At 38.9% G+C, this 26,921-nt stretch overlaps 1 protein-coding gene across 5 annotated transcripts in view; it reads right to left on the bottom strand.

Annotated features, from left to right (window-relative positions):
• KCNIP4 (potassium voltage-gated channel interacting protein 4) overlaps positions 1 to 26,921 on the bottom strand; it is a 388,652-nt gene that overhangs the window by 173,431 nt on the left and 188,300 nt on the right. Inside the window, exon 1 of one of the 5 annotated variants that reach the window (XM_063157712.1) lies at positions 918 to 1,195. The exons of 3 other annotated variants lie outside the window; for them this stretch is intronic. In XM_063157712.1, the coding sequence (XP_063013782.1) occupies positions 918 to 1,017 (100 nt within the window). In that variant the 5' untranslated portion in view covers positions 1,018 to 1,195. Of the gene's footprint in view, positions 1 to 917; positions 1,196 to 26,921 lie in introns of those variants that run through there. One more of the 5 variants, XM_063157716.1, reaches the window with a different exon arrangement.

A 26,921-nucleotide genomic window follows, 5' to 3' on the forward strand; every position in this document is an offset into this window, starting at 1 on the left:
AGTTGTCCTTTTCACAGGTGTATCTATCTACACTGTATTCAAATGCCAGCCTTCAGGAAGATTTGGGAATACAATATTCTTTTAACAGTTTAGAAACAGACCACTTCAGACTGTAAACTAATAAAATACTAGGATGTAATGATTGTCATTACATTATCAACCATGCTGCAAGCGGTGGTTTTTTGATCTAACTCTTCATATGGTACAAATAACAGCTGTCTTAGAAATAAGGTAAAAATAATAAATATTCCACTATTCCACAGGTAAAAAGCACGTGTAAAATAAAGTAGTCTTCTTGGTTTTAATTTTTACTATTTTATAAAGAAACAATATTGCTAATAGAGGAGGGGATCTGACTAAGAAAAACAAAGCATCAAACAATAAAATTTGCACATGATTGCCCTTAGTGAATGTTCAAGTTGCTTAGTTTGTATCTGAGGATTGTAGCTCTTCCTCAAGCACAGTTTAAAATGTTAACAGTAAATTAAACATTCAACAGGTTTTTAAATGCTATAAAAGATGTATCTTGATCTTACAACAATGCTAGTAGAGATGTTGTTAACGTGAACACATTACAAAACAACTTTGATTGCAAGACAGTTTGAATGCAATATGATTGCCTGTAATCATACTAAAACCTGCTTTACCCTCCACTACTTTAAACGCACAGATTTAAAACAGGAATAAGAGATTTAGACTTTAACCCCTAAGTTCATACTGGCAGTTTCCTGGACACCAGTTTATTTCTCGTACAAAATTTTAAACCAGCACAACCAACATCCACAACAGACAGCCACTGATGCGCACGTCGCTCTGGAGGTGATTCGGGTAGTGCCTTGCATCAGTTCACAGGTGCCTCGCTGCAAGAGAATAACCAAAACAGAAAAATGACGAGCCACTGAAAAGCACTCCCTTACCTTCTAAACCTGCTTCAATCAGCCCAAACTGTTCCAACACTTTTACAAAGAGCACAATCACGATCAACACCGCTATCATTTCAAGCCCTTCCAAGTTCATGGTGAGTTAGGTCATGGTCTGACCACCGCCACTGAGGAAAGTGTTCTTCTGCTCGGCTTTCTTTGCAAAGCCATTAAACTAGGCGCGGAAGGCTCCTGCGAGGGAAGGGGGCGAGTGGGAGGGGAGCGCCAGGGAGCACATCCCGCTGCCCCAGCGGAGAGGCGGGCGGCTCAGCTCCGGCCTGCCGGCACTGCCCGGCTCGGCTCGGCCCGGCCCGGCACGGCCATGCGGGCAGCGGGGCGGCCGGCGGGACACACCCGGGAGAGGGCCCGGGAGCGGCCGGCGCTGCTGCCGCCGGGGGGAGCCGCTCCCGGGCTGGCGGCGGAGCCAGCGGCGGGCACCGAGAGGTTGCCGCGGCAACGCGGGGAGCGCCGGGCACGGACACGGACACGGACACGGACACGGGCACGGACACGGGCATGGGCACTGCCCCGGACACTGACACGGGCACGGACACGGGCAATGACACGGACACAGGCATGGGCAATGTCCCGGACACTGACACGGGCATGGGCACAGCCCCGAACAATGACAAGGGCATGGGCACAGCCACGGGCGCGGACACTGACACAGCCCCGGGCACGGGCACAGCTCCAGGTACGGGCACGGCTGCGCGCACAGCCCCGGACAATGACACGGACACAGCCGCGGGCACTGACATGGGCACGGGCACAGCCCCGGACACGGACACAGCCCCTGGCACGGGCACAGCCCCGGACACGGATAAGGGCACAGCCCCGGGCACGGACAGGGACACAGCCCCGGGCACGGGCACAGCCCCGGGCACGAACACGGACACAGCCCCTGGCACGGGCACAACCCCGGACACGGACACGGACACAGCCCCTGGCACGGGCACAGCCCCGGACACGGACAAGGGCACAGCCCTGAACACAGCCCCGGGCACGGACACAGCCCCTGGCACGGGCACAGCCCCGGGCACGGACACGGACATAGCCCCTGGCACGGGCACAGCCCCGGGCACGGACACGGACACAGCCCCGGACACAGCCCCGGGCACGGACACGGACACGGGCACAGCCCCGGGCACGGGCAGAGCCCCGCGGAGCTGCCCCGGCGCTGGAGGCGCTCGGGTGGCACCGCCGGCTCTGGAAGGGGCGAGACGGGCCGCCGGGGCACGAGTCCCATCGCCGCTCCCGGCTGGGGCCGGCTCCAGCCCGAGGATGTGTCGGTGCGGCCCTTGCCAAGTTCTCCGTTAGTTACTCCCGGTAAAACAGCTGCCTCGCTACATTAACATTCCACCTGTTGCATGTGGCAGGTAATCACAACATTGTATATGTACCATCAAGCTAGGAATCATTTTTTTCTTGGTCTGCTGGGGGGGGAGTTGTAATTATAGGCAAAAAAAAAGAGCTGTCTCAGATTCTTTAAGACTTATTCTGTGGGCTGATTTGGAAAAAATAATTGAAAATACAAACAAAGAATCATAGTCTGAGCCATAGAATGGTTTAGTTTGGAAGGGACCTTAAAGATCATCTAGTTCCAGTCTCCTCACCACAAGCAAGGGAACACCTACCACCAGACTGGATTGTTCAAAGCTCCATCCAACCTGGCTGTGGACATTTCCAGGGATGGGGCAAGAAAAAGGAGAAGCAAGCTCATTTTTTTTATTGTTTCTCACTTCAGTAAGATTTTCTAAACAAAGTCTTTTCCATGGAAAACATTCCTGGTGAAATACAGGAATGCTGACCTCAGGACTTAACTGGTAGCTTTAACCACTAACAGCCACTGGCCTACCTGCAACAGTCTGTAGTACTGGCATTGTCACATGCAGTGTATTCATAGTTAAGGATTTACTCTTTAAATCCCTTCAAAATTTAGCATCTAAGAAGAAATTTACAATAGAAAAACAGCACCTCTATTGCAGCAAAAAAAATGAGCAGGGGAACAATTGCAACTAATTTACTCCTGTCTGGTAGAGCACTGTCCCCCTCATGGTTGAAATACATTACTGCCAAGGGCTCGGTTTTCTTTCTTTCCTTAGATAAGATTAAAAAAAAGAAATCATTGCGTTATGTGAGAACTGGCAGAAAGTTCTACGTCCCCCGGATATACTTGCATTATAATGGGTGTTGTCATTACCGAAAACAGTGCAATGAACTGAGAGTAATGGCACTAACAGATAGACTATAGGTACCTTTTTTGTACAGTGGATAGATAAAGCCTTACAGCGTAATGTTCATGTGACACTATTCTATGATTTTTACTCAGGATTGGTCTCCTTAAAGCTGGTTAAACTTTTTCTGTCAGAAAATCTATGTTTCAACACTCCATCCTGAATATTTCAGTTCTGCAGGCAGATTTTCATTGGGAATCTTTGCTTTTACTTGCTGCAAACTTTCTCCTTATGTTCTTTTTTTTTTTTTCCTCATTCAAACTTTGTTCCAAACAAGGCTAAATGTCTTCTCCCTCTAAGCCATCTTATCAATGGCTGTAAGGAAAGTAGGTCCAGCTTTCCTTCAGTGTTGAACTAAAATAGATTATCAGCATCAGGAACACAAAATCTGCAATCTTGTATGCCTTCACCCAAAGGGATACAGCTTGTGTTTGGGTATGTGCAACTTCATCACCTGAAAGGACACACTCCTTTTCATTAATAGCTTTGGTAATATTGGTCTGCTGAAAATTTAAAAATGAAAACACTTTTTAAAGGACTTTTTTAAAGGTACTTTTGTGGCAGTTCCACTTAGTCAGGGCTGAAAGCGAAAAGGTGGAAAGCAGAGCTTGTGCTGGCAGTGCTGCAAAGCTGGCAGCTGCCATTGCCCTGCAAACTGGGACCCCATGGCTGGCAGTGACTGCACAAACACACAAAGTGTCAGGGATCTGCCTCCTCAGGTACCACAAACTGAAGAGGGTTTCCCAGAGGTGGAGGTGTACTGAACCTACGGCCAATTATGACTCTTCTTCCAAGAAACAGAAGAGAAATGAAGAATTAGTTTTACAGGTAGATGCCAAAGCACAGTAAGAATGGTAATCTCCAGGGAAGGCAAGGTTTTTGCAAGAAAGCTGTGACTAAACTTCTGTTTCTCAAGTGCTGTGAACCAGCCATGACAATGCCTTTTTTCCCTCCTTTTTGATATGACTGTAGGTAATCTAATGTGCAGTTTAATACATCTTCACTCATTAAGTCATTGCTTTTGAGAAAAACAAAAGGTTTTTATAAAACATTACAATATTTCTCTTGTAGGAATACAAACAGCACAGATCTGTCTCTCACCTTCACCTTTTTACCTGCTTAAAAATGGACCTGACTCAATGACAGGTAGGGTTACAAACTGCTTGACATTATTTGTCTCTCCAAGTACCTTGCCAAAAACAGTGATGTGGCGATTGTTTTATTTTTTGCTCTCCATGAAGACCAAAAAAAAGGTGATCTTCATTTACCTCTACAGTTCTATCTAAACATGACAGGAAGAATGAAGCTAACAATTGCAAGTATTGACATCCTATTTTTTCTCTTGCCTAACTACAAAAGCTTTAATGTATTGTAGAATTAGTGTTCTAGTAGGAATGCAAGAAATAGGAATGGGAGGAAAGATATTGTTATAAATTACGTGCTGTATAGCTTTTTTTACACAAGAGCATGAAAGCTTGTTTTTCTTATGGGTAATTGCAAATTAAAGGTTTCAGTCTTAAAGTATTATAAATGCTGTCTCCTTTTCAACAAAGCATTTTGCAGCATTATATTTTACTGTGAGGGTAAATATATTAAATTGAAGTTATTGGTTATATTTTCAGCTACGAACATATCTAAATAGTCACTTCTCATCTTGTGATGGAGCTGTAAACCACAACACAATGACTCCATTTACTTTACCATGACTAAGATCCTCGATACCATTAATCTCAACTGCTATTGCTTAATGCCATATATCATGAAATGTTAATGTTAAAAAAAGAACCAATCCATTTAGACTGAAAATGATGAGTTGGTCTGCAGATGGAGTCCCAGTAATGGTTGTATTTCTTCCTTACACTTCATTTTCTTACACTCTTATGTTCATTTGGATGCTGGTAAGCCACTCCCAGATTTTCATCATGGTTTCCTGGAGGACAATCACTAACCTCTGATATTCCTCACCTCCTCTCAAAATAGTTTATGGGAATCTGGCCTGCAGAAATCAAAGTCTATTGGATTTTGTTTAAAACATAAAAGATTAGTGATCAGAGCTAAACTTGATGGCCTTGGATAAAGCAGTGGGTGCTGCACATGTGAAATACCAGATTTGGGAAAGGCTATCATTAGTGAGGGAAAGTTAATGATAGAGTTAATTGGCAGAGCTGGGTGCAGAAGTCAATGCACTGCAAGAGAAAAATGAAATGGAATACCAGTGGGTCTCACATGCCACATATGAAGTCTGAGAACAAAACCTGTAATAGAGGACACAATTTCTTGATTTTGATCAGAGAAAACTTAAATAATACTTTCTTTTAACGGTAAAAATCATGATGTAAAGCCAGAGCAATCTAATGATTGCAATGTCTCTCCAACTTATTATAAAGATTGATAATATTTTTGCCTATTTTTATAAGAACAGCTTTGAATAAATATTCCAACATCCAATAGAATGATTAGAATATGTATTCCATGTAGATATTTAAAAGAAGATCATAGTTTTTTTGATCCTAAAAGGGAAAAATGCACTCTTTCTTTCCAAAGAAGAAAATGGAGCAAAAAATCTTAATGTATCATAAATTCAAATACTTTATTATCTTAGCAGCTAGCTGTTATTACACTATAGTCTCCCTTTTTCTCACTTTTAAATTTACTCCTAGCAATATAAATTAAGAGAATGAACTAAGACATTATTTTTTAAAAATAAATAAATAAAACCTAGTAAGTCTTCCAGCTCATCAAATCACTGAGAAAACCAGAAATAAGGTGCAAACTTGTCTCTTTTAATTTAACACTTTTTCTTAGCAATTATTTAATGAATCTGAAAAAAGTGACAAAATGTATTCAGTCAATCTAAATGTTAACTCTGATAAGGGCCAACACTGCAACTTCCCCTATAGGCATTAAGCCAGCATGACTTCCATAGTTTTCCCAGATTAAACACAGGTAAAAAAAGATCGCAGCATTCTGACATCACAGTGCCTTATTTCTACCTTTTCACAAATTTATCTAAGTTTACAACCTGAACTGTGTCCAATGTTTTTCAGCTGTCACAATGCAAGGAGCTGCCACAGCTGAGTCGCAGCGATGCTTATGTCACGTCAGAAGATGCTTATGTCATGTCAGAAGATGCTTATGTCACATCAGAAGATGCTTATGTCACGTCAGAAGATGCTTATGTCACGTCAGAAGATGCTTATGTCACGTCAGAAGATGCTTATGTCATGTCAGAAGATGCTTATGTCACGTCAGAAGATTGCTCCCTTGTCCCACACAGGAAGCCAAGTTACTGATCTGCCCCTAAAGCAGCAGTTCAGACCCATGGCAGCAGGCAGCAATAATCCCAGGGCTGGCATGGAGGTTGTGTCTCATGCAAACTGTCTCCCATGGTGTGAGTGGGGCAGGGCATGATGTAGCCATGAAGCAGAAGTTCTGTCTCTTCACACTGGGTGCATAGTTAGATGGCAATACATAAATCCTTTGCTTTTACAGGACTGATTGAAATAGAAAAAATTGTGCACAGCAATTACTCATAAGCAGGCTTTTCAAAGACTAACAGAAAACGTCTTTAGATGATGTAGTTCCTGCTGAAAAGTATACGAGAAGATCTGGATAATATCATAGCACCACTCCAGTTTTGGGTTGCTATAAATGTCAGAAGAAGCACAAAATCTGTCAATACATCACTTATTGTTTATAACCTTCTGAGTATTATGTGGGTATTCTGGAGCCCTTAATATGGAATTATGTTTCAAGTTTATCCTTTTCCATGCAGTGAAAATATGGCTCCCTGAATCTGGTAGTGCATATTTCTGAAAACTATCACACTCACTGTGACCATGAACAATGTCATTAGAAGACAGAAATTTTCTCATCACATACTATTCTGATAACTCCATCTTTGCTGCAGGGGTTTAAACCTCATTAAAATAATAAAAAAAAAACCTTCAGAAATTTTCAATGCCTTAAAAATGTCAGACAACTGTATTTTAAAGCTGTCTGTGGAAACTGAAGATGAAAAATACTTGGCTGATGTAATTCCACAGCTGCAGTTCAACTGTTTCTTGTGATTTGTTTGTGCTACTTCTTTATTAACAAGGAATTTTTTCTTCAAGTGTTTGCACTTGAGGGAACATACTGATCATCTCCAAACAACAGAAAAATTCCTAGACTTCCAAAGTCATATAGAATGACAGGAGAGTTACCAATTGTCATTTGTAAGACTCTGATGCATCGTCAACAACGAAGAACTAACGTGGGCACCTTAATTTTGATTTTTGAGATAGTCACAGCATGTCAAGCCATGGTGCTTTATGAGACTTGATTTGATTTCTCTGAATAACACAGGGCCACAAGGAGCTCAGTGCCACTCACAGCTGTGGGGTGCCTGCACAGGCGGCAGCAGGCCTCCAGCAGGCTATTTCACCATGGTTCATCAGGCCTTTGGTACACATGACCCACACCTGCAGTGCATTCAGAGATGGTGCTGTTCTGCCAAGGCACAAGTGTGTGAGTTAACACTCATGACACAAGTGGTTTCATTGAAACCTTCCTAGACATGTCAGTCCTGCAGTCTTGTAACCTGGGTGTCACCTCTTACTCATTACCCCCTTTCTACTAAAAAATCTCATGTATATTTAATGCCTTCAGAGCAACAGCTCTAAGATTCGGTGTTTCTTCCCTGCCCAGAACTAAATCTTTAATGCAGGCTTCATGGGTTTGCTCCTCAGCTATTCTGACCTTCTCTTTCCTGTCTTTGTCCAGTGCTGGCTTGCTCCTCTTTATCCACTTAGGATACTGCCACAAAATTGGTCTTTCTTGCTTACCACTCCAACAATTTCAGTCGTCCCTTTGCATTTCTAGTGGATCCACTTCATCACATGCAAAATATCTGCTGTCACCTTCAAGGCCAGTCTTAACATACTACTGCCATACCTACTCACTGTTGACTTTTAGAGAATACTGAACTGTTAATTCACCCAAGTAGTCATTTTAGCCTTACTTATTCATGAATTAGACCCTATTCCTAAGAAATGTTTCTGTATTTAATACAGCCCCTTAACTTTCTGAAATATTATAATAACTGCATGTGGATGCTGACATTTTTGAAGCCACAGCTATGGAAAGGGCGTGAGCATTAATGAGAAAATGTAGTAAAATTTTCATTCAGATAGCAAAGGGAGAAGACACATCTTAAATAATTAGAAATATCATTAATAATTAGATATAAATTCTGTGGTTTGCTACCTCTTGCTACAGATTATTGGAAAACTGTCAGGCTTTCTGCAGACTTTAGCTGTGAACATTGCACTGAGTTGACTTTATCACAAATATGATTAGGAAATGTGTGTGTAGACTTAAAATAAAGAGACTGACAGAAGAGTTCCTCCAGTTCAGCTGATGCAGCATGTGGATGTTCTCCAGACTTTTCCTCCTAATCCCTTGCTGGTTCATTAGCAGCTCACTGCAGACAACAAGAGACTTATGCCAATCAACAGTAAAAGTCCCAGGAAAGCCTAGCTCATATGTCCATGGAAAACAGCTTGAGAGTTTGGAGAAAGACAGCATTTTTCATAGTTCTGCTTTTAAAAACCCAGAGAACCACAAAACAAGACAGAACCAACAAGCTAGGGAAATCTGAAGCTGATGTTTATAGAACCCTTCAGCCTCACTTAAACCCTAGAGTGCTGTTAGTCCGAAGAGCAAGCTCCTACATTGCCCAGAAGTTTTTATTGAGACAAATAACAGAACAAAAGAGTGGCAAGTTCTTTTTGTTTGTTTGTTTTTCAGACTGGTAATACAAAGCCAACCATCATATATTAAATAAATAAGGCAAGCTGACAGACACTCAGTTTCCAGTTCTGCCCTATTATCTACTTGGAGCACTATGAAGGAGCCCAACAAGTTTCTTCCTAACAATTTGAGAGTCTTTAAATTTCTTTCCTGCAGATCTCTACCATGTATAAATCTGATACAGAGAAATCCATGTGCCTAAGCAAAGCTCGTTTCAGTCTCAATTTTGCTGTGAGTGTTAGTTCTGGAGGAGGGTGACGCTAACCCATCTTATTCCAGAGACTCATGAAGAGTGCATTAGGGTGCCTGAAGAGTCATGGGGGATTGCACCATTTTTCTCATGGTCAATAAAACACTTAAAAATAACTATACCGACCATATATTTAATAGTATTATTTACCTCATTGATAGTCCATGACTATTAATGATTGTTTTAAACCATGGATGGACTTTTTGTGAGAAAAGCTACACAGAAACACAGACTTGGGTGAGAATTCTCAGCAGACAGTCCAAACTACATCAGTTGCGTGTGTGGTCTTTACAGCACACATTTGAAGAACATTAGTGCAACAATCCAGAAAGACATAAAGCACCGACATTTCTTAATTAAATGAACAGAAGATTTCTGTGCAATGAGCACTAAGACTTAAATATTGCTAAACTCAGCAGAAATACTCTTAAATGTAATAGGCAGGGAATTCTTCTTGTTATTTAAATTTTTTCTCCCTTGTCTGTTTTTATGCAGTATAAATGCCTGTATCACCACTTCCTTCCTCATTATTGCACTATTTGGTTTCCAGGAAATATTTTTCTTTATAAAGTGGTCGTTTGCATATAAAAATATGTGTTTTTACAGATTCATAATTCTATTGGTTCTTTAGTCCTCATTTCTTTAGTCCTCTGTGCTGTTTGGAACCTACTTTTATTTAAATTCATATTTGCTGCACTGGAAAGATTAGGTCTTGATTTAAGCCTTCTCCACTTCAGTCTGTAAGGTGAATGTGTTTATGTGTGAGCTGGTAACCTTCCAAAAAGGTCTGAAAATTTCTGGAGCAAAGACAGACCCAGTAGAGACACAAACAACAAACAGGACACTGAAATTTATTTACATATTAATTTTTAAATGCGTCAAGAGACTGTAGCTCTTTCATTTTAATCTCTTACAAGAATTTCTATAAAAGGCCAGGTAATATTTCCTTTGTTTTTATATTCACTAGCAATATATAATGAAGAGAGCTTTGAATGTTCCAGGGAGTGCAGCAATATAAAGTAACATGAAATACGACACGTAACCCATCTTATTTGTCAAAACAAACAAAAACCAAGTGGCACCCATGCAAAGTTTCCCTACAGTTAGGTATTTATTTGTTTTGTTTTTTCTGAATACCTCATTGGTTATTTGATAGATAGTCAATCCCCACTGAGTAAAAGAGCCCACATTTTCTCCTCATCTCTTGCAAACATAAAAGGGCTTACTCAAGCAGCAAGGGCGAGCACCTTAAGGACAGGCACCAGAGGATGCCTGAGGCGCATGATGGCCCAGTAAAAATCTTTCCTGCAGCTATGTATCATTTTATATGACAGAGAAAGTATTCATTTCCACAGGCTGCCAGGTGATTAAAACATTCTGCAGAGTAAAACAAACAAACAAAATTGATTGCTTCCTTTCACGTGGAAGATTTAAAAATGAAGTTGACGCAAGTAGACTGTGTCTGTGTTCTCTGTCTGGAAAAGCACTAATGCTAAAATTTTGCTAGATAGGTTAAAACCAAAACCATTTAAAGACTTTGAGATCACCTACAAAACCAGTAAAGTCTAAAACTAAACAGCAGTAAAGGAAGAGCTGTATGGAAGAAGGAAAAGAGATTCTGAAACACTTTCTTTTCCTCAAGCTAGGAACCAGACAAAATTGAAATGGCATCCTAAGATTGCAACATAGAAATTAATTGTCGAATGTAAATTAGATTTACCCATGAATATCACAGGTTCTATCAGAGGACAGGAGAACTGTGAAACGAAATATATACATACAACATGGTGGTGGTTGGAGGTATACATGTCTTATATTCCCTTTGCATTTTCTGTAGGCTCCTCCTTTGTAACTTCAGGCTGGGTTTTCTTCCCTCTGAGAACTACCTCTCTGATCTATTTGCAGTGTTTTGCATCAGAAAAGAAACCCTGAGCTCTGTATTTAAAGCAAACAGCAGGGTCTGGCAAAGGAAGCCCTTGGGAGCAGAGGTACTTGTCAGTGGAGAACTTTTCCACAGAAATGCAATGCAGCAACACTGATGGTTGGAGACAGAGTCCACAACTTCTTTTCAGTCTTGCTGCATATGAGGAAAGCAGACCGCAGAAAGATGGCAAGATGAGTTTGTTTCTGTTTCCCAATGTAGGCTACACAACTTCCTCAGGGAAAGTAGGGACCCCACAGTATCCAACTGCGTATATTCCACCTCCCAGGAAAATAACCAGGCTCAGGATTTTTCCCATGGTTTTACCTCTAGAAATGTTAAAAATCTAAAGCCATGAAGTTCTGGTGCCTGTTTTGAAACCTACCTGACATGGCCTGTGTAGTTACTGTATTTAATTGCTGGAAGAGTTTTCAGGTCTCTAGTTTTAGAGCAGTATTTTCATCCCATTGCTTGCAGAACTACTCATTTAAGTATAATTTATCTTGATGTTCTCTGGCTTTTTGTATCCTTGCACTATTTCCTGCTGCCATTTCTAGTCTCTAACAGTGTGTGTAATTCCAGCTTTCTCTTTAGAGCAAAGTTCTCACTGCTTTGTCCCCAGCACTTGCAATTTGAAACATGAGCATCAAATTACAAGGAGAAAGTTTGCTTCTTCCAGGTTCTATTCTGCACTGTTACTATATTAGAGACTACCTTGCAGTTGAGCCAGAGATCACCATATTTTGACAATCCAGTTGTGTGTCAAATGAGTTATCTCAGACCAGTTCTTTATCCGTGTCACCATGTATCCATTTAAGCCACCTCTTCCCAGCTCATATCTCATTGTGAAAGTGAAATATCCATGTAATCTTTCTATATTGCCAAACCAGAAATGCTGGTAGAGTAAAACAAAGCATCCTCTTTGAACTGATCAAAATACAGAAACGTTTACTCCTCAGTGAATGACATATTGGTATGAAATGCATGTGATGCCCTATCCAATCAGTACTGGGATTCTGTTCTACTGTCTATGCTCCACTATAGTTGCATGTATCATCCTCAATACAAGACCTGTGGCACCCTAACAAAAATCTTTGCTGTGCTTTTCCACCACAACCCATTTCTGTCATTTCTGTATAGGAATGTACAGTATGGTGGTTTTGACTACAGGAAAAACTGAACTTCCAGCAAAAGCTTTTTTCACAGATACACATATCCTTCCAGATTTTATCCTTCCTAGGTGGCCTTACAACATGCTAGTTAAGACTAGAAATCATAGGATAAAACACTTCTAGAAAGAAAGCCCAGGAGGTAGCTTTTTTGCTAAATGATAGATTTAACTCACCTGCCAACCTCTGTAAACATAATGGAGTAAGTTGTCTGATAAATGGAGGAAAAATACCAAAGAAGTATTTGATAAAATATTCAGAAAGAACCCAGAATTACTTTTAAAACTATGTTATAGTCCCTAAAACTGCTAAGCCGTGAATCATAGGTACAAAATTCTGTGGTGTCTTGGAGTGTGAGTTAAATACTTATGTATCCATTCTAACATACTGTTTGTGATGTCAGAGTAATGCTGATCCTTCTCCTCAATGACATGTTAATTCATGTACTTAATAGTTGCTTAATATGCAACTATTGCTTAATATTAGTGGCTTTCAAAAGTCATCACTATTAGGCATTTCACTGTTTCTCATTAAAAAAAATGAAATGGACAGTAAAGGAATAAAACTTTTGTCTTATTAAGACCCAATAATTAACAAAGTATGAAAACTTTTGAGATAGGCCTACAATTAATGATGCTGTGCAGACAGGGAAAGTGTCATGGGTAACCCAAAATGCCATTGCATTCCACATCTGTAGTCTCTCTAGGACACTGGTAAAGGGAACGGAGTGGTACTGCAGGCAAAGCTTTGAAGGCCACTTGGGCGGGCAGCTCGTGCTCATCTGTCGTGAGCTTTTTACCTCTCTGGGCTCTTGGTCTTTGCTTAGGCAGAGCTCTCTGGCCATATTGTTTGGCTCTTGGTTTCTTGCTACAGGGCCAAGGCAGCGCTTTTCCTTTTTGGGTTCTCTTTTCATTGGTTTCATCTCACTCGGAGAGACTGCAGTTCTCGGGTTAAGAGCTGCTTGCACTCCCACTCCAACATGCCACCAGCCCCCAGTCAAGGAGACAAGACTGGAATTCCCCAGCCCAGCCACCGGGCCTTGCCTGCTCCGATGCCTCCTGCCACAAGGCCAGCGAATCCCTTCTGAGGGTTTCTGGTCCTTGACCTGGAGAATAGCAGCCAGAGCTCCAGCTGGGAAGATGGCAGAGCAGGGGGAAAGACTGAAACCTCCTCTCGCTTTATCCTTTGACCCACACCCTCGGCTGAGGAGTCTGTCCTGGCGGGGATGTGCCTGGTGGTTTTGGGTCTCTCTGTTCTGGGCAGTCTGCCAGATTCAGCAGTTTTGTATCTGGTGGCTATCTCTTGACTGTGACTGTTCCTTGTAATAGTAAACTGTTCCTTTTTTCACAGACATCTACTTGGGTTTTTTTCTTTTTTGGTGGAAAGGAATTGGTTGAACCTATAAAGAGAGGCAACTCAGTCCAGAATTCTTTAAATTGTCTTAAACTAAGACAGAATATTATCAGACTTTCCATGGCTTGGTGTTTTTTGTTCATATGGGGAGAATGTTCAAGGATCCAGAATAAATTCTGAGACATTTTGAAAAACTGCATGGTTTGCAGATTTGTTCCTCCATCTGATCACTTACATTGGTGAAACTTGTTCTGTGCATGAAGCTTTGAATCTGTCCTATTCCCAAATGACTACTTCATATTGTTGCAGAAGTAGTGGAAGTATCAAGGTAAAGATTTAATAGAATAGTTATCTGAAACTAGAGCCGTATTTTAGCAATCACTATCAGAGGTGGTGCTGAGAGTTATATTCTTACAGAACTTACACTTCAAGTTCCACAATCACTGCAGGATCACTGCAGCGGAATGAACCCATAGAAAACATGGCCTTAGAAACCATAGAAAACAAGACAACAATAACACTGCCCCCCATATTTACCTTCCATATAGAAGACTTAAAATATAGCAAAAAAAAAAAAAGAAATTCAAAGATTTTTTTTCAAAGAAACAGAGAGACCTTGGAGACCCTGTTGTACAATTTTAAGGGATCTTAGAAATCCACCTTGTCCAGTCTCTTGCATCACAATTTGGTGAAATTTTTTAATTAAAAAAAAAATAATTAAAATATTATAGTACACACCCCTTAACTCTAATACTTCATCACTCTCTAGAAGTTGAACTCAACCCCAAACCAGTGTTTTCCCCAATTTTTTTTTCCTCTATTTGATCAAGATTAATTCTTGTCTATTCACACATCTCTGTAAACCAATTCCTCATGTAAGCAGATCTGGGGTAAAACATTTAAACTAAAACTACTAGAATTCTTTGAAGCATCATTTAATTTTCATATTGGCATGTTATCCTGCATATGATGCTCTAGTATATTCATAATTTTTTAACTAGAAAACTGAATATCTAAGATGTTCTTGCTGTTTTCAAAACAGTTTTTCAAAAATGGAAAACAAACAAAAAATGTTTGGGAAATGCGTATTTCTACCATAAAAATATAGAATTTCAGATCCATCCAGAATAATTTCGGAATTATTCCACAGCTGTGGGAAACTTAACTTTCATTCACACTGACTACTGACTACTTTGCTTTTATAATGTACTCCTTCATTTCTGTTAAGAGCTTCCCTAGGCATTGACTGTGTTTTTATATACATTCAGAATGTCATCCCAGGTGTATGATAGCCTAACTGATAAATGTTAATAAAATAAAACAAAACATCTAAGCTTTATATTTAAATGAAACATGATTGAACTGAAAAATCTGGTGTGCATATGATTTCTATTTAATCAGGAAACCATTGAATACCACTTTTTCTATAAACTCATTTGGCCCCTCAAATTCAGATCAGCTTCAGCCAGAAAAATTACCCAAGGTTTACAGTGTTTAGTGGAGATCAGCACATATCCCAGACTCATATGAATGTTATGGTCATGTTCACCAAAAAAAAAAAAAAAATTTAAAAAAGCATTGTCTGGAGAATCACAGTCTGTCTATTGGACTGGGAAAGAAAGTCCTGCCAGAAACCTTGCAAATAGCAAGAATGTCTGCAGAATGATTTTGTTTTTCAAGCACTGCACTTACTGAAAGATAAATGAAATTAGATTTAGCCATAGAGTTCCTGACTTGCTAAAACAATTATATTTTTTAATAAATATACATTTATATTGTTAACTCAAAAAAAACAGTGTTTGCTATATGAAACAAATATAGCATTGATATGCCAGTTTTGGCTGGACAGTCAACTTATTCTGTTGAATGTCATAAATGTTTATGACAAGATCAATTTCAGGGAATTTTGATCAGAAACACGTATTTCTGACCTGATGAACTCTTTTGGAGAAATTCTTCATCCCAGCAGATAAACTGCTTTGTACAGAGGGAGCTGATGCCAAATATCGGACATATAAATTATTCTGTTCTTGAATGTGTTGATACTTTGGCAGAGATGAGCCCTAAATAACTGTCTCATTGCATGTTAATAGTTCATGTGGCTGGCTTTCAATTCTGTGTAATTTGCTAAACACTAGAGAGCTTTATTACAAGGTCCAGGATAAATTAAATGAAAATCAAGTACAAAGGAAGCATGGGTCATCCATGAGCAGAATTCAATGACACTGGAAAGCAGGATAGCATCTGTTACAGGATCCAAAAAGACAGATGGATTTCCAATGCATCTGTTTGTAGAAAATACAATACTTTGGCTGAGGTTTCGTTTGAAAATTACAAAGATGTCCTGATAAATTGGGCTAAGACTTATCTGGACACATTTTTTTGCTTCTGCTTTAGTGTAGGCAGAATCCCCTTTAGAGCAGGTGAAAGAATGAGAAAGCATGAGATTTCACAAGATGAGAGGAATAATCTGTGAGATAATGTCTCTCTTCTCCTAATTGAAGGAACTCGGCTAAAACCAAGCAAACAACCAAAAAAGCAAAACCCCCATGCAATCTGTAACACAATCAGTGAGAAACAAGACCTACATAAGCCAGTGGTCCCAAAGGTACTGGATGTAATTCGCTATTGACTTGTAATATACAGTCTCTTACAAAGGTACAAAATGGGTGTAAAATGGTACCAGCTTAAAATGCTACATGGCATTTATTTTGTACTGGAGTACTGAACAGCACGATGACACACTTGTATTTAGTATTTAGCATGAGTGTGCCAGCATTAGAAAGATGACCTGGGTCAGCTGGATATTGCAAAGCAAGACTTTTTTGATTTTCTTGATGCTTACAATTTTAGCCTCAAGTTTTATGTTTGACACTACTAACTGAAAATGAAAGGGTAAATACAGAATGAGGTATTCTGTATTTTTTCTCTCCAATTGTGTCATGTCCTTGCAGCCTGTTGGCTATGCTTTTGGAGAGTATATGGCAGCATGGAAATTTTCTCTATGGAGCACTTGTGTTGCTGGAGCCAGACCATGGGGAACTGCTTATTCTTGTTACAATTACTACAAATTCCTGTGCAACTAGTTGTGAACTGATGCAAGGCACAGCTGGGTATTAAGTTGTCTCTACTTACTAACTAGTTTATAATTCATGTCTTCACTTACACAGGGAACAGCTATACTTTAACCTACTCTCGCATCTTGTGTGATGAGGGGAGAGAGAGGATTCCCATCTGCTAGAATCTGCTTGGGGCAACACAGACCACAGTGGCAAGTCTGCTTGCCATAATTTTTTCCTGCAAAAAAAGCTAACCAAGGAACTTCCTTTAAAGGAAAAGGTTTTAGTCATTCTGAAAACAGACAGCTTGTATTCTGGACAACTCGTTACATTAAAAGCTTATCTTACTAAAGTATGACTCAATTCTTTAAAAAAATCACAAACATCACACCTCTCCATCCCCCCACCCTCCCAAAAAACAACTTTTATTGAAACTCAGTGCCTTATTTAGGCTGTGCTGTTTGATGTGCCAGATAATATCAAATAAAGGACACTCACAACAAAATTCAGCTCAATATTTCTGTGTGCTTTAATACAGACTGATTGGAGAGCCTTAGACTGTCATTACGTTTTTAAAAATAGAAGGTACATGAATAGGCATGCACCTCAGGTTTTTTAGAGAAATGAGTCACAGATTTTCAATTATGTTTCCTTTCTTGCATCCTTTATTTTCAATTTAAGAAAAATACCTTATTTGTAAATCCTATTGCATCCTTTTCAAAATCCTGTGAACACAGTTAATCTCACCTCATGTGATTGGGATAACAGCAATAATAGCACTGTGAAAAGCAATAGGCCTCATTGTTACTGTGGTTTATTGAAGCAGATAATGAGATCTGGTAGGTTACCTTGAGAGGAATATTGACAAGAAGTACTTTATCTGTAAATATTCTTGTATATGAGTCAGATCCTATGCAAAGAAAATTTCAGTTTCTACTATGAATTCCACTTCACAAGTGCATTAGTGTATTCTGGGAAGTGCTTCATTTCTGTGTATATGGGCTCTTCCCAACCAGTAGCACACAGAATTTGATGCCTTCTCCAAAAGCTCAAAGTATTTGTCAAAAGTGCTTTGCAGGAATGTTTGTTGCTGACATTTAGATAGGAAAACTGAGGTAGAGAGCTGCTTTTCATAACACAGTGAAAGAGCCAAAAGTATAATCTGCATATCCTGTTGTCCATCCCAGTATTCATCTGTCTGCTATAATAAAGCTTAAAGTACCTACAACTCTCTAATTTTGTTGTTGCAATTTCTGTAATTGCTTTGAGTATGCTATGCTGCTGTGAAAATTGAAAAAGGAAAGGCAGAGTGCAGCTCTGGCTGTGAAAAAAACTAATTTAGAAAAGAGAGAAGCAGACTTTTACTTTATAAAGTAACATCTGACTATGGGGTCAAGATTAAAGAGTATCCAAAATTCTTTGAAATTTTCTTCTTAAAAGTAAAGAATTTCTTCATTAGAAGTCTCAACTATAATGGTTTAAAATTGTTGAAGCTCACAAAACCTTTCAAATCCAAAGTGTGCAAAACATTCTGGATGAAATGGCATAGGATGTTACCTATGCTACACAGAGGCTTCTGGAAATCCTGCAGCTAAAAATAATCAGGAATGCTAGAACTTATCAGTACCTCAGTTCCAATCTTTTCCCAAAGTAATATCAAATCTTGATCTAAGCAATGTGAGGAACAAGTGAAAGACATACCAGAACAAAGGAGCTGAATTCACTGCCTGATTGGTATGAACCATTTTTCCTCATTTAGGATTGTTTTAGTTAGGCTAGAAAAAGCATTGGAGGGACAAACTTTAGTTTTTTATATTCTGGGAATAAGGAACAGGTATTTCAACACCATTTCTTACTTGATGTAATATCATAATCCAAACCTCCTTTCATATTTCTCTACAAATGTTAAATGGGAGAAAGGAAAGCTCGGAAGCACTTAGAAATAACAGGGTGATAAAAGTTCACATGGCTTATAGCTGTAATGGGTTTTGATTGGAGCACCTTTAGGTAATGCATAATACACACCCATAAAATGCATTCAGCTAATGAAAAACCTTCTGGATTTTGACATTCCCTACAAGAGACCCATGATCACACATACAGTGAGAACAGGGTGCTGGGACATGCCCTACCTGTCTGGTCAGTACTGAGAACCCCTCAGAGTTGGCACAGAGCTGTTTGCAGTCTTTGTTAAAGCTCTGCTAGCACAGAACATCACAGTCATGTGGCAGGGGGGCCTAGTGAGGACCAGCTGCCAAAAATCTCCCCTGATCATATCTGGTAGCCATACATTCAGATGCTAGCTTATGTGAAGCCACATCTTTACATGAGCTGCCTGATGTTTAGGAGATTCAAAGAAATTGCTGTATACATGCTAAAATTTTCAGGTTATCCATGACACTCTGTAAAATCTGGGAGCTCAAAAAAAAAAGTAAAAATCCCAGATTCCTGGGAGTTCAAAAGAAAATAATCCCAGATTCCCGAAATTTTATTCGGGGAAAGATACACCCCTTACTCATAACAACACATTCAACTCAGAGAAAGATAAGACCATTCTACCTAGATTGGTTGTCATACTTCAGTTAAAATTGTGGCACTGCATGCCTTAAGGAGCAGATATAACCACTACATATGTAAACCATGAAAAACAGAATGAATAATCACTTATTAGGTTGAAATCAAAGTGGGATGTGCATTTCTGAGACTGAAGCTAAAGAAAAATGAGGTATATTTTCCCACCCCAGGTATTTATTTGAAAACCTGTAGTAAATGTGTAAGAAAATGTTGCATTATTGCAGAAGAAAATTCCAAGGCAGAGAGAGACACTGTAATGGATTTATCTTTGTGCTATCAGAAAGGTCAGGGGGAATCTAATTGTTTTACCTATCTTATTTGAGTTCCAGTCAACAGAAATAAAGAGAAAAGGAATATTCCTTTGCTGCTTAAATACTGAGAAAAGAAGGAAAATTATTGTTCCAGAAATGAGACACTCTAAATACTTCCATTTACCTACCTGCTGATGTGCCTTTTTTAAAAAAATCAGAGTTTAATGAAATAAAATAGGGCAGGCTCACCACAGCTTCTCTGTTACTTGTCAGAAAATAGGAGGTTAGAATAGAAGTTAAAAAAGAAAAAGCTTCCTATCACTACATCCACTCAGGGTATCAACAATTGGGAAAGCACAGTATTTTAAGTCTTGAAAGCCAATATATTCTCCACACACTGATTGTGAAGATGAAAGATAGAGTTCAATGTTTGTATATGGAAGAAACTGAGGAGTGGTTTCTGCAGGAAGCTTTGTGGTGCCTGCATTAAACATGGAGGCTTTTAAATTAAATATTGTATGTAGCTGGAGGAGGAAAATATATTGAAATTATGGAAAAGGAAGAAAAGGTCAGAGTTATGAGGATACTATGAGGATTGGTTGAACTGAAGGGTGGGTAAGAAATGAGATCCTTGCAGACCAGAAAGAAATGGGTTGAAAAGACTTAGGTAAGAGATTTCATTTTTCCACCTGTCTTTAATTTTTCTCTTCCTTTTTGTTTCGTCACTGGGGATTTTTTCCTTATATTCTCACTATGTAAATATATCTACATTTACATAAATGACCATTTCTTTACATTTGAAATTTGAATGTCTACTCTTTTTTTGCCTCAAGACCTCGGCAGAGGTACCTCTATACTCCCATGAGAGTTTATGGAACATCCATAGGTCCCTAAATCATGTTTGACAGTTTCAGTTGATGTGGGCAGGCAGATTTTACTCTATGAAATACACTTCATCCATAACAATTAAAGTGTGCTGCACAAGTTATGTGAGCAAGAGATGGAGGGTGTGCAAAGAGTTAAAGCTTCCATGGTAACCTCAGCAGTGAGGATGCAATTGGTTCATTTGGTCCCTTCTGTCACGTCTTGATTCCATGCCAACAAATCATGAACTGTCCATCATTTACACATCTATTTTTAGAGCATCCTCAGCTGCTTCCAATAAAATGATAAATGATGCATGTTTACAGAGGGCTGGTTCTGGCCATAGAAAAGGATGTTTCCATCTGAAATGCAAGGCTGGAGCTCTGGAGCAGAACAACATGACAAAGGTACTGACCTACAGTAAAATCAGATCAGAGGTTTTGGTGAAAGTGCCCTTTGCTTTTCTGAGCAGCAACCTGTTCCTAACTAAAGGCAAACTAAATCTATGCCAACGATGATCAAATATCCCTGCTGCTAATAAGGGAATTATTTCAAAAGGCTGGTTTACCTGCAGAATCATTCTCAAATGAGAGACATTTAGTAATTACCTCATCTATGCTGGAGTAGCTCTTTTGTGCTTTAAACAGAAAGGAATGCTAAAAATGTTTAAATATTGATATATGACCACTGCAAACATGGAATCTTTAATAATACATTTCTTTAGGAGATAGCTCTATTCATGCAGGATGCCCAATTAATTCAGCCAAACAATGAACACGAACTGCTTTGATTGTACCAGCAATTCATTGTCATGTCTGCAATACAACAGCAACAAAAAGGCAGAAAAAATACAGACAAATGGGGGAGAGACACTTTGTGGAAGAAAAACCATGAAAATAAATCCTTGAGTAATCAGAAGTGTGCCAGCAGAAGCCATATCATACCATGGCATGAAAACTCAAGAGAAAAATTTTCTTCAGATAATAATGCCTTAAAGTAAAGCAATTCCTGTGTTGTAAGTTGCTTCTCTCTTTTTCCTTGACCTTTACCAAATTTTTCCTTACTCTGAATACTCTGCATTCAGTTTTCCTTGCTCCAATAACACTTGCTAGATTTATAAAGTATCTCCTAAGATTTAAAGTTTCACATACAAACTCAAGTTTCTGCTTTATTTCATAATATATCCTGAAGACACACAGCTACATTATGTATAAGCACAGGGAATTAAGTCAATATTTTGCAGGTTACACATACTGATCAGCAACTAATTTTGAACTGCTGCATATTCCCATTAACTGTATATAATTTAAAATATAGACTGAAAGGACTTTGTACAAGAGACTGCAGATATTGAGAGCTGTAATCAGTCACAAGCTCTTAAAGTTTTTTCTACATAAAGTCAATTTGCTTTTAGTGTTCAAACATTTTTACATATATACCGATGTACTGCAGGCTAACAAACTGCAGTTTTCAGATGGTTTTCCTGAATGACAGAATATATTCTTGAAAATCAGAACAGTAAAATTTATTTCAATTTGCTGATCTGCCTTTTTATATGACAGCATACTTTTCATACTAACAGGTAAATTCCTATTTTAATGAATTTTATTACTTTAAAAGCAAAAAAAATTGCTCATTTTAAATATTTCCTTTTCTATATATTCTTTGTCTGAAAGCAGTCCAAATATTGATAATTGAGGTTTGAAATAATACTTTAAAAATTCCCATTAGTTTTTCACAAAAGGACAGATAAAATTGCAGTACTGATTTTGTCAGAATTTCCAAAGAAAACCAGAGAATTGTTGTTTCATCAATATTATTTTCTTGCTCTGATTGAGAAGACTGAGAAGTCTTCCTCATTTTAACATTTAAGAAAAAATCATTTTTGTTTCCATGCTACTAGGAAGCACTGGAATTAGACATGATTAAGAAGGGTTCAGCTGCAGCTATCTTATTCAAGACTTGTTGAATGTACTTTGTAATGAAAATCATTCATAAACTTAAAAATTTTTAAAAATAAATTGAAAAACCCAACTAAGTCCACTAAAAAAATTAATCTGAAAACACCTTGCCAAAAACCAACCAAACAAATTGATGAAATCAGCTTATCAGGTTTGTTATAAAGCTAATTATAAATGTGCTCAAAAGCAATATTCCCTTAGTTCATGCATGAGTAAAATTGCATCAAATTGCTTTTCCCTCAGTCATTCCACATATTGTTTTGGAACCAGTAAGAATTCCTTTTCAAAGCTCATTAAAACGTTTAGGGTGTTTTCGGTGTTGCAAAGCCTCTCAGCCCCTGAGCATTAAGCTGACATAAGTGCACAGCAATACAAGCACCCATTGATCTCATTAGAAAGATCAGCAAGGAGAGAGGCACTTTCACCATATCCATAAACACCATGTTCACACTTCAAAGAGCCCCAACCATTGGGGAAAGCCCTGCAGAGCCCCGGCAGGCACGAAAGGGCCATCTCCTGGGATGTGCCACGGCATCAGGTGGAACAAAATGTACTCCTGTAACTCCTCGGTAGGGTAAATTGAGTTACGCTGAGTGGCTGCTTTGATCACACCACACCCTCCTGCACAAGACTGTAGTGAATTGTTCTCAGCCCTAAAGGGAGGCAGGTGAAGAAAGGGAGAGAAGGAAGAAAACAGAGAGCTGCTCACAGGCCAGGAAGAGTCACCTGGGTTGGCTCAGAACTCTCTGCTCCTGCTTGCCCTGCACTCAGGTACCTCCTCCTCCAGGACAGGGGAAGGGATTTCTGACCTCTTTCCCGTCCCACATGCATCATCAATGAACGCAAACAAAACTGAAGGGAAACTACAGTCAGTCTTTTAAAAACAGGTATTTCATAGATTTATATTTTTTCTACTATTTTCTCCTTATCAATTCAATGCAAATAGAATCTTTTGTGATTAAAAAAATACATAAATACATAATCACTTAGCTGCATGCTGGCCATTCTGCCAGCACTGCTTATTTTGTGTGCCATTCCAAAGTATTATTTGAAAGTACTGCTGTAGAATTGATGGAGGCGTTCCTTAATGTATTATTGACATATCACATATGTAAAATTTAAATTCACAGACAGTTATTCTTTGCTTCTCAAAACATCCAGATTTATTAGCAGAAGAAGTTTCTGCTCCATGTAAACAAGACTGGTTACATGAGACTTTTAGAAAAATATTTTCTTGAAAAAGAAACAGATAAACATGACCGTATTGATGCTATTGTTAATAATTTGGAATATTTGCATAAATGTGAGCAAAGATGGATGACTTTAAACAAGTCACTAATTAAGAGACTGAAAGAAACAAAGGACTAATAATACCTTATAACTCTAGATAAGCGTATTAGCATCCTGTATCTCATATCACTGTGGTAATGTCAGAAAGACAAATCATCCTGGTTATACCTGAAGCAGTGCTGTAAATAATGCAATCAGTCACAGCAAGGGACCTTTGCTTGCTGCTGATTTTTTACATGAACTCTATTTTTTAAATTAGATTTCTCGCTGCAATATGTATATATGAAAATGAATAAATTTTTTTGCAATAATATGCAGGCTAAAGGATCTCCCTGCAACTGATTTGCTAGCTGCCATTTCTTAAAAGTAGCAAATCCTTATGCACACTTCAATCTAACTCATACTGCTGAAAGAGAATGGCAGATCATTAGTAAAGGCAATTTTTCAGATTTATTGCCAAAAAAACTGCTTGCTTTTTACATGACAACAAAATCTTTTCCAACTGAACATTTGTGGATATTTTTTTTATTAGCCAAAGGCTAAAAAATCATTCACAAGCAAGTACTAAAACATCATTTAACTTCAGTTAGTGCTGGCTAGTGCTAATTAATGTGATGCAGCTATTTTGCCTTATGTGCTTTGGGACATGTGCTGTGTAAAGTCCTGAAAACTAGCAGGGGGCACAGGTCATATTTAAATATTTTGATAATTTTTCTTTGGATGAGCCTCTGAAAAGTAGTGGTCCCACTTTTCAAAGGCTTCTTAAAACTAAGACCCCCATAACTTAACCCTGAACTTATTGAACAATGCTGTCACCACATTTTCCACACACAATTAATGTCACCTACTGTTCCTAATAACAATCTACAGTAATCTAGTCCCTTCTGAACATGGTTATTGTAGTACTTGAAGGACTCATTTTTCTCTCATTAAAACTTAAGCTTTAATGTTATGTCTCCTATACATAAAAGGTGGGGGTGGAATGGTGAGAAAAATGAGAACAAGATTCAAAAATGTCTTCAAGAAAGTCTTCTTTCTGTATTTCTCAGTTTTTCAGTGCCCATTCAGGATACCTTTGTAAGTACATTGCCATTTTCTCTGCACACCCTTGTCTTCTCTCCATACCCTTGTCCAGGTATTTGGCTAGGCACTGGAAATCTCTGCATCTAGAAAAAACAAACTAAAGTGCATACATTAATTGCTGATTTCACTGTTTGGAGCAGAAGGTGGGGACATCCATTTCTCAAGCTTTCTAGACTATGCTTTGACCCAGCCCCTGGACCTCTGTAGTGACAGCACTCATTCCTGATTGTGGAGCGCCCATATCAGCTGTGCAGCAAGGTGGTGTTGTAGAAACAAAAAATTATTTATTCTGTAATAGCTGGATGTAAATAAAAAAGATGAGTAAGGCTCTTAAGGTAAATTCTTCTTGGAAATCTGGAGAAAATACATGCTCGCAATGTGACAACACAAGGAAGCATTCAAGGGCACTTTATTGTATCTTGGACAATCTTAACACCAAAATTTAAGGCTACTCTGATTTCTTTCTACCTCTTCAAAACATTTTATATCAAACAAATTTGACCTGTGCTGCAAGGTTAAGCAGGTAGGTACATGTGAGTAACAGCAGAAATCTTGTTCTTTAATTCATTGTACTAATACATGTGGTTAGAAAGATTCCTTTATTTTACTGAATTTTTACAGTAGATTAAACATTGAAATGTGCCCATGATTAAATACAGATGAAGAAATTATTTATTTATGAAAATGCCTTATTTCAGATGACTTTAATGACTTAATTTTATACTGTGTAGAAACAAAATATTACTTTGATTTCAAGTCAGTGACAGATTAAAAAAAATTGGCTGTTCCATTTTATGTCTCCTAGCCCCAAAACCATAGAGGGGGCAGCACAATGCAATTCATGGGTTTTGCAGGTCAGAGAAAAAGGGCAGTATTTTGTGGGTGCTTGGTGACAAATATTCCCAGAATGATGCCATAAGCTTACAACCTGGATATGAGTGGAGATTTGCACTGCAGGTTCTGCCTAGAAAGTGCAGAAATAAAACCCTCTACTGTTTCAGTTCTCAGTTTACCTGTCCATAGCCATGAAATTTAAAAACAAAATAAAAAAAAACAAACAAACAACCAAACAAAAAAAGAAACACCTCCCAATAAATAAATTGGAAAACCCAGAAGATACAGAGCAAGCACTACTATGTGTAATCCCCAAAAATGTTCTTTTTCTCTAGAAAGCAAGATATTACCCCAGCTGTTAAAATGCTCAGCAAACACTGGAATCAGGAGTTTAGGTTAATACATCACTACTTTTTCTTGAACTGACTCTTGCCAGGAAAAACTGAAATGCCTATGACAGCTCCATCTTATATTTGACAACAGTGCCTAGCAGTGGCATCTGTCACATTTGCATTGGTTCTGAGAAATGCCAGCACTCACTGGGTATGCATATGAAAAGCAAGAACCAATCTGACTTCAAATCAAAGACATTTTTTGCTAGCTGAGAGAGTCACAAAAGAGAGTTATATATGGATCAGCTGAAATACCAGAATTCACAGAGAGGTCGATCACAACCACCCAAACCTCCCTCACTCTGCTCACTCTGTGCACTTCAGCACAGGAGTGTGCAATTACCCAAGCCTCTGGCACTCCTGGGGCTCTCCATGTGCTTGTTAGCACAAGTATTTGGAAATGCAGGGACCTGAGAGAAAAGCTGATCCTTTCCTCACTCCTACATCAAAGAAAATAAGGACTCTGCTCTGCTTCCTCTCACTTTCTCCATACATGTAGTTAGCACCATCTCTAACAGAAAAAAATAAAAGAAAAGATGCAGAGCTGCATCTCCTGCTGCTCCCTATTACCTTCTGAATAGAAGGAAGGAAAGAGAAGCCTCCAGCTCAGCATCCATTTCTTCACATCTATGTGACTTGTGCTGTGCTGGGTAAAAAAAGGACGATACCCTGTTCTCTTCCATTACTTATTTAACAACATGCATAGAAACAAACTCAGTAGAGAAAAATGGTCCAGCTTCTACTGCATCTTCCTTCTCGAAAATGTAATTATAAAACTCTTTTTCACATAAAGCAAGTGTAGTTCAAAAGACAGCAATGCCTTGTCTCTCCTCCTCAATACTGAAATCAGTTTATACAAGAAAGAATCCTGTGCCTGCTGTTTTGGGAGTAGGAAGGAAAAGTCTTTTGAGAAAAGTGGTGATAATGAATCCATCCATGCTTCAAATCACATTTCTTCTGCAGCTCTCAATCA

The sequence above is a fragment of the Melospiza melodia genome, chromosome 5 (assembly GCF_035770615.1).
Source record: "Melospiza melodia melodia isolate bMelMel2 chromosome 5, bMelMel2.pri, whole genome shotgun sequence".
In the NCBI taxonomy this organism is placed as follows: domain Eukaryota; kingdom Metazoa; phylum Chordata; class Aves; order Passeriformes; family Passerellidae; genus Melospiza; species Melospiza melodia.